General features: G+C 39.9%; 1 protein-coding gene across 4 annotated transcripts in view; it reads left to right on the forward strand.

Annotated features, from left to right (window-relative positions):
- Positions 1 to 4,288, forward strand: part of dachb (dachshund b) — a 29,407-nt gene extending 25,119 nt beyond the window's left edge. For all 4 annotated transcript variants that reach the window (XM_079668039.1, XM_079668041.1, XM_079668038.1 and 1 more), the window contains one exon: positions 3,181 to 4,288. In XM_079668039.1, coding sequence (XP_079524165.1) covers positions 3,181 to 3,218 — 38 coding nt within the window. In that variant the 3' untranslated portion in view covers positions 3,219 to 4,288. The remainder of the gene's footprint in view (positions 1 to 3,180) is intronic.
- Positions 4,289 to 10,000: the final 5,712 nt, after the last annotated feature.

The raw sequence follows: 10,000 nt of genomic DNA on the forward strand, positions 1-10,000 counted from the left end.
AAAGGAGGTGATGATGGGAACTGAAAGAAGGGGGAAAGAGGGGGAATCAGAAAAACGATAAAGGGCAAGAGGAAAGAAAAGGTTGACTAGGAAGGACAGATGAAGAGGAATCATAACAGACGAGAGATAAAGAGGAAGAAAGGGAAAAGTAAGAGGTGGGAAGACAGGAAGGATAAAGAGAGAGAGTAGTGAAGAGGGGAGCAAGAGGATAAAAGAGGGAAATAAGAACGAGAAGGAGAAGGAAAGAGAACAAGGAGACGAATGGGAGAGGAGGAAAAGGAGGGCAGAAGGAAGTGACCTTGTTGCGAGACCTGGTGAGATTTCCTCCTCCAGCCGACAGACTCTTAACAAGGCAGGTCAGCACCATTTGTAACCAGGAAACACACACACACACACACACACACACACACACACACACACACACACACACACACACACACACACACACACACACACACACACACACACACACACACACACACACACACACACACACACACACACACACACACACACACACACACACACACACACACACCATGTATACATCACTTCAGGGGACATTACATTGACTTACATGCATTTCCTGGAGACTTATCCTAACCTTAACCCTAACCAACACATGCCTAACCCTAACCAAGTCTTCACCTTAAGGGTTATGTCCCCATAAGGGAGGCGAGTCCCCACACATGACTGTGTAAACAGATTTAGGTCCCCACAAGGATAGTAATGCTAGGTCACACACACACACACACACACACACACACACACACACACACACACACACACACACACACACACAGAGAGAGAGAGAGGCAGGAGGTGTGTGTTACAGTGACAGATGGAGGTGAGAGGGAAGGGAAACGGGGTTGCCAGGTACAAACTGTTACAAGTAAAAGGGAAAAGGAGGAGGAGGAAACACGGGAAAGACGAACAAAATTAATTCAATTTATTAAAAATGAAACATTAAAAGATGCTAATAAGAAAAAAATATCCTTGTCTCAACTCCATTTTTTGTAATTTTGTGTCCTTTATAAATGTTTGAATTCTTAATAAGGTGTCGTTGGGATATTATTATCCCATGATGCATTGCACAAAGAGAAATAAAGTAGAGAGGCACAGCTGGAGAAACTTCAGGAAAGCTCCAGGAACAAAATAAAATAATGTTAGATATTAGAAAATGTCATATAATTTATTATCTTTCAATTAAATAATTTACCCATGTAACTGTCATTTTCCAAACAAACACAGACAAATTGTTTTTCCGATATTTTTATAGACTCACAATGTATGTCGAAATAATATTCTTCATAGAAATGATCTTTTATAAGTTGCATATCTATTTAAAATGATTAAACAATTGCGGAAAATATGAACAATACATTCTTACTTAATGTGAAACAAATAGTTTTAATAATTGACGAGCGCTTGAAAATGCGTAGTTTTACGAATTAATATTGTTTTGTTTTAGGCCAGAAAAGACCGTTAAAATGTCAGAAATGTTGATGGACATTTTTCATTGACAAAACCATTTATAAAAAAGAACAATTTGGCCTTATTGATATTGGAAATAATCCTTAGTTGTAGGCATAAGTGTCAGGAATAAACCAGTATTAATTCAGCCACAGAAAACTTACAAATCCGATCAATTTAGCACCTCGGAGAAAAGAAATGATGACGTTACAGATTAAAGTTTTAAGAAGGGGTTCAGAGCGACGACTTTATAAGTTGTTTTTTTAAGCACCCGGCCGAAGCTGCTGCCGAAAGAAAGGACAGGAGAGGACAGAGAGAAGAATGGGTCGGGATAAAAATAATATGAGAGTAACAGATAGAGGACGAGGAGGAAGAGGATGCATGTAGAATAGAGGGATGAAAGAGGAAGGTAGGAGGGGGTCCGAGTGATAAAAATAGGGAAGGGCAGGCGGAGAGAGATGAAGGAGGCGAGATGAAAGAGAGATTGAACAAAGTAACACCTCAAACCTGTTCCATATCCCCAAGTAATGATGAAGAAAAGGACAAGACTAGAGGGTAATATGAAAAAGAGAGGATGAAGACGAGTACAAAAAGTGATGAAGGCCGAGAGGAGAAATAGGAGGGCAGGTTTATGGTTGCTGTTATGCAGAAATGTAAACACTTTGCAACGTTCGCAGAAAACAATGACACCGCAGGGAGAGGAAGGTGTGTGTGTGTGCGTGTGTGTGTGTGCAGTTAAAGCACTACGGGGAGCGGAAGGAGAACGACGGAGGTGAAATGAGAGAGAGAGAGAGAGAGAGAGAGAGAGCCGACCAGGGCAAAATTGGAGATATGAGATTTGTATCATAAACGCTGCATAAAGGGAGAACAACATGGAACTCATTCAGCTAAAAACCCACGTCCTGCGTTAATAATCATGATCAGAGCGAGGGGCTTCTGTACAGATGGAGCTCTTTAGATACACACTGAAGAATCTACATTGTTAATACACATGAAGACGCCCCTCTGATTTAAATTGTGTTATAGGTATAGATCGATAGGGTGTATTATGTGCAGCGATGGGGGTTTTAAGAAGGTGGGGTTTATTTAAATAAATAAACAAATGCATGTGTTGTTCCTACCAGCATGCTAGCTACTGATATCATGAGACTAATGTCAGTTTATCTGATTTTTGACACATGTTAAATGTCAGTTTTCCACTAATACACACCATTTTCCTGACAAACTTGTAACTATTTATAGAAATCTAGAAAAATCATTTTAAATGTTAGAAATTCGGAAATCTTACTGGCATCAAATTAAATTGTCCTATAATTGGTTAAGTGGCTTAATAGTGGAGACGAAATTATTAGTCGATCAACAGAAAATCTGATGCAGTTTTAAAATGTTTTTTTAAGCAAAAGTGACCCAAAATCACTGTTTAAAGCTTTAAAATGTGAATATTTGCTTCTTTTTTTTTGGACTTCTTTGATAGTTAACAACATTTATTTGGGTTTCACGCTGTTGGTCGGTGAAAAACAAGACATTTAAATATGTCAACTTGGCCTTTAGTCAATAAATAGGTTTTAAAATGATTGAAAAACCACCTTTGTAGACCTTTTGGAATATGAAAGCGTGGAAACATGTCACAGTAGAGACACTTCATACAAATATGAACGTATTTTGTCGTCTTTAACGGAATTATTTCTGTTTATTTTTTCCCCCTAGACTCCCGGTCCTTTCTGAAGACCCCCATGATGTTCTAGAAAGACCGCCTCCTCTTCCTGAAGCCCCGCCTCCTCTCCCTGAAGTCCCGCCTTCTCTCCATGAAGCCCCGCCCCCTTTACCACTTTCCCCGTTCCTGCACAGAAGAACTCCACCAGCCCGTTTCCACGAAATCACGAAAACCACTTTTCCCCCGGCGGGATTTTATTCTTTGCTGAAAACTTTTTGACGTTGCTACAAAACAAACTATGAGACTACTAGAAGACACAAACACTCCTGATTTGGACTCGTTGGGGTCGTCTCTACTTCTTTATCTTCTTCTTTTTTTTTTAGATAAAATCCACTCCATTCATTCCTCTTTTTCTCTACCTGCACTGGGACTTATCTCACCTTGTTTGTTTTGGTAAGAATAAATAAAAACAAGGCGATGGAAGCAACGGAAAGTACCGGAATAACGTCAACAAGCTTTCACAAATGACCTCGGTTCAGACATCTTGTGGCAACCAAAACATCGTCCACTGATGCGATGAATCGGTTTTTGAAATGACTTTTAAAAAAATCGGTTGACCTCATTGGCTGGTTGTCTACTCCCTTCTGATTGGACGATAATCAGCCAATAAGAGGAGCTCAGGATTTGAGACGTGTAGTGTAAAAAAAAAATATCGGGAAGGGATGTAAAAAAAAAAGTAAAACTCTGGAGGCTATTTCTGTCTCTCATGTTTCATTCATTTTTGTTTTCCGTACAGGGACTGAAAAGAATGCATGGGAAAACTTCTTATGTTGTCATTTGGCTTATTTTAACCTCCTTTACCTCCCCTCGTCCTCTTCTATCTCCTGCTTCTTCTACTTCTATCTCTTTTTCCCTTTTTAAGGAGGCATTACTCTGAAAATGTTTGATGCAGCTTTTCAATGTATTTTCTATCACCTCTTAATAATAATAATAATAATAATAATAATAATAATAACCTGTTTCTCAAACCATGCAAAACGTTAAAAAAACAAACCCTTTTTTTATGACAATGGAGTGATTTTTAGACACGATATTTGATCCTTTAAAGTAAAAAAAAAAAGGTACGTTGGATTCTCTTCCTTTTCACCGTTTGACCCCTTGTTTCCCGTGACCAAGATGTTGACTTTCTGGTGTTTGTGAAATGATCAACGTGGAGAGTTTGATTTGTTTATTAAAAAACTGCCCCGATGCAAGAGTACTTCAGATGTTGAAATCAAGCGCTCCTCGAAAAACAAACACAAGAAACGTTTTACTCCCTGATTTTCTGACCTACTAAGAGTGCAGACTGTTGTGTTGCAGTTTTGTTTATTCCACTGCGTGTTTATTTGTTTGTTTATTTGTTGATTACTATTTGAAATGTGTACGGGAGGGATGAGGGGCGGGGGATGTCAGGGTGGGGGTGGGATATTTGGGGGTGTTAAAGGGATATTCCGTGTAGATAGAAACAAAAACATTCAGTCTTGTTTTATTATTATTATTTGTTTCTCCTGATGATCTCTCAGTCTGTCACTGTTCTCTGGGTTTGAGCTGACTGCAAATATACAGTATTATAATGACTGCTGTCCTGTGGTGTTTTACACACACACACACACACACACACACACACACACACACACACACACACACACACACACACACACACACACACACACACACACACACACACACACACACACACACACACACACACACACACACACACACACACACACACACACACACACACACACACACACACACACACACACACACACACACACACACACACACACACACACACACACACACACACACACACACACACACACACACACACACACACACACACACACACACACACACACACACACACACACACACACACACACACACACACACACACACACACACACACACACACACACACACACACACACATATATACAAACATAGCGTACAAAAGTCCCAGTAACGATGGAACTCGGGGGAACTTCACCAAGCTTCTTGAAATAAAATTCACTTTTGCACATTATTGTTTCCACCAGATCCAAAGCCCCATTGATATGACTCAACAACATTTTACACAAGGAACTACTACACCACGAGTACTCAATTGCTGTTGAGATATTTTACTCAAAACCACCAGCCTCATGAGGAAAATTCGAGGTTAATCGACGAAGTCTAAAATTATTTCTTTGGGATCTATCTGTAACAAATGTTCAAAGATCTGGAACAAAACTCTCATAACCCTTATTGACCAAAAAGTACCAGAAACAATGAAACCAGGATCACTAATCTCAGATACTAGAACTTAAAGTCTCTTTTCACCAAATGAAAGCCCCATAAATATTTTTCAGATTGGATTGAAGTCACAAGGAAACAACAACACCGACAGAAACTCATTTTAAATTTGTATTTTTGTAAAAAGGCAACGCCTTTTTTTAAAGCCATTGTGTGTATAATTTTAAAATGATTATTTCTCGACTTGATCTTGGGATTGTTAACAACGTCTGAACCAAGGGTACAACTAATACAATATGCCAAGAGTTGTCAAGATATTTAACTAAAAACCACAAATGTCAACCTCATGGTGGCGGTACAGGAGAAGTCATCATCTTCAACACTAGAACCGCCAGAGGTCGCTGTATACCTAAAACCGCCAACGGGTAAAATGTACCCGCTATTGATTTTCAAGGTACAATGTTCTTTTATTTATCATACAGAACAGTGAGTTTTGATCGCACAGGGATGAAACTTATACCAATAGAATCTGTGGACTCTCAGCTTTTCATATGACATAGTTTGTGCAGATAGCATGAAGTATAAAATATCGCTACCAGTGCTGATTTAAACGCTTGGTGTTAGATTCTTGTTTTGTTTAGGTACAAATCTCTCTAGCTATCTATAACTATCGATCTATCAATAACTATCTATCTATCTGTCTATCTCTCTCTATCTATCTATCTATCTATCTATCTATCTCTCTATCTATAAGGAACCGCAGTAGACAAAAGGCGTTGCTATAGCAACACGTCATGTTTACGCTACATTTTCTATGAGGTAAATACTACCCGCTGGCGGATATAGGTATAAATGGCCATTTATTTGGCGATTTTTCATTCTGACTTCATATTGACAATGTTTAACAACAGAGGGTACTATATAACACCTTTTCAGGAAAAGTCACAGACTGGGAGACTTTAATATTTACTGAAAAAAAGTTACATACAATCAAAAAACAGCTGCGGGTAAAATTGACCCGTTGGCGGTTCTAGTGTTAAAATGATTTTTCTAGTAAGATTTGTACCACATTTCAAGCAGATTCATCCAATAGTTGTCAAGATATTTCCCTCAAAACTACAAATGTCATAGTGGCACAGACCTGGCGCCGTTATTTAAATAAAATAAAAATAATATTATAAATAAACTGAACTTTAATGCTACGATGTATGTGATGTCAGAGAGTAACTAAAAAAAAGATCGTAGTCTAGGTCAAATCAATTCCTGTATCTTTTGTGATTTGTTATTCGTCCACATTTAGACCAATCACAGCGTCACACTACTCTGCCGCCTATTCTGAATTTGTTTTTTATTATGCATTCTGTAGACTCCCATTTCTGTTTTAAATGACAAAATGGAGATCAGAAATGGGCTTAAAACCACGAGTAGGTCTAAGGATTTATTAAAAATAAATCCCGATGAAAGAACTGCAGCCGATGGTTCTGCTGGCGACCCTGCACCTCCCGTTGCAGCAGCACGCCTTAATGTTATAGCTTGACCTCGGCACACCCCGGGCTGACGCTAGTACGCACTGCATAATGTGGGGTCGCTCTGTATTATTACGTTTGCTGCTCCGGTCAACGGTTGCTCAAGTTTAAGGCCCAAGCAAAGCTGTGGCTGTTATTTTTTTATTTCAAATGTGTGCCTTGCTCATGAGTTACCAGTGTTTGTACGCAATGCTGTTGACCATGCCGTTTGATACGATCTATATTGTGTGCCCTCCCATGAAAATCATATGGCCTCTCTGTAGATTTGTTCTGGCGGAAGAGGAAAAGTCAACTGTGTCTGGGAAACATTTGTACCACATGTCATGCCGATTCATCCAATAATTGCCCGAATATGTCACTTAAATTTCAAGCTGAGCAAAGTCTGGGTTAGACCGTCGAGGGAACATGTTGTTAATAAAACAGTTTCATGGTAATTCATTAAATATGTGGTTTGGACCAAATCGGTGGATGACTGACCAACAACACTAAAGCAATAACCCTAGCATTCATCACACACACACACACACACACACACACACACACACACACACACACACACACACACACACACACACACACACACACACACACACACACACACACACACACACACACACACACACACACACACACACACACACACACACACACACACACACACACACACACACACACACACACACACACACACACACACACCAAAGGTTAATCTAACTCAATCACACACACCATCATGATGCCATTAATACAGACTAGACTAGAGCAACACATGTGGATTCATCCGCCACAGAAAATAGTCCCTGAATAAACACACTACTTCCTCCTATTTTGAGTGACATTTGAATAACAACTACATATTTTTTAGGAAGTTACTCAGTGTTTTCTCAAAATATAACTTGTGTTTAATGATTTAAAAGACCAACAAGAAGCAATTGGCAGGAAGTAGTAAAGACAGACTTAAACATTGATGTGTTTCCATTCGATATAAAGTAATACAAGTGGTGGAAAGTAAATGTAATCAAGTACTTTCTATGTAATTGAGTATTTTCATGTCATGCTACTTCTATGTTACTACATTTTGGCAGAAAATATTGTACTATTTTAAAACATGAGTTACTACTAACTTTTGCAGCAACTAGTAAACTATAATGTGATATTATGGATATCACAGATACCTGTCAGTATAAGAAGGTATCAATGATTTCTCAACCTTTAACATATGCAACATTACAAAGATAGACACCTGAATGCATAACTAATTATACGTCGAGTGATATATATTATTATATATTCTGCTGCTAATACTCTTGTACTTATATAACATTATGAATGCAGGACGTTTGCTTGTTTCTACACTGCGGTATTATTAAGTATAAGATCTGATCTCCCACCACTGAACAATACATAATGTGACGCCACACACGTGAAAAAAAACAAATCAAAAAACGCTGATACCATATCGTTATCTTTCCATGATCTAATATCACCTTTCTGGGATTTAACAAACTGTGGTATTTAGGAATATATTTAAACACACACACACACACACATACACACACACACACACACACACACACACACACACACACACACACACACACACACACACACACACACACACACACTCACAGAAGCCCGGGAGTAAACACACACATACACACACACACACACACACACACACACACACACACACACACACACTCACATACACAGACACACACAAATAAGGCTGGGAGTAAACACACACACACACACACACACACACACACACACACACACACACACACACACACACACACACACACACACACTCACACACCCACACATAAACCCAAACACACACACACACACACACACACACACACACACACACACACACACACACACACACACACACACAAACACAGAAGCCCGGGAGTAAACACACACACACAGACACACACACACACACACACACACACAGACACACACACACACACACACACACACACAGACACACACACACACACACACACACACACACACACACAAACACACACACACACACAGACACACACACATACTCACAGAAGCCCGAGAGTAAACACACACACACGCGCACACACACACACACACACACACACACACACACACACACACACACACACACACAGACACACACACACACAAACAGACACACACACACACACACACACACACACACACACAAACAGACACACACACACACACACACAGACACACACACACACACACACACACACACACACACACACACACACACACACACACACACACACACACACACACACACACACACACACACACACACACACACACACACACACACACACACACACAGAAGCCTGGGAGTAAACACACACACACAGTCTATGTTCCATTTAGACTGTATATTTACTCTGCATTACGGGGTTAATGAGGTGAAGCCTCTCACTCTCCCTATAATGGATCTCTACCTCCCCCCTTCCTCCTCTTCATCGCTCTTTAACTCTTCCTCACCCCTGCCACTCTTTCCTCTCCTCTTTGTTTCCTTTTCTCTCTTTCGCAATCCCTCCTAACGTCACTCTTCTGATCTTTGCTTTCCGTCTCTCTGCCCTCGGGTTCGTCCCGTTCCCTCCATCTCTCTCCGTTTACCAAATAGCTGATGTCACTTTTTCCATTTCCCCCCTAATGGAGGCAGAAAACTCAGAGCGATGGACGGAGGGGGGAGAACAGCCCGAGATGAAGAAGGATGGATAGAAAGGGAAGGAGGAAACGAGGAAGGATGAAAAGGTGACAGGAGAGAGATTGAAGGATCCGTGGAGGGAAAGTTGGAGGAAAGGGGCGAGAAAGAGAGAGAGAGAAGGCAGAGGATGATGGGTAATGAAAAGGTCAAAAGTGGATAACATGTTGTGTAAAAACACCATCAAAACATTATTTAAAGGGGAATCCTTCCTCAGACACGAGGTTGTAGAAATGTAAAGATGACATTTTAATATACAATAAACTATGACTTTTATTATTTAATGGATACATTTACTGACTTTTTATATTTTTTTATAGCTTTTTT

Source organism: Notothenia rossii, assembly GCF_949606895.1.
Source record: "Notothenia rossii genome assembly, chromosome: 3".
In the NCBI taxonomy this organism is placed as follows: domain Eukaryota; kingdom Metazoa; phylum Chordata; class Actinopteri; order Perciformes; family Nototheniidae; genus Notothenia; species Notothenia rossii.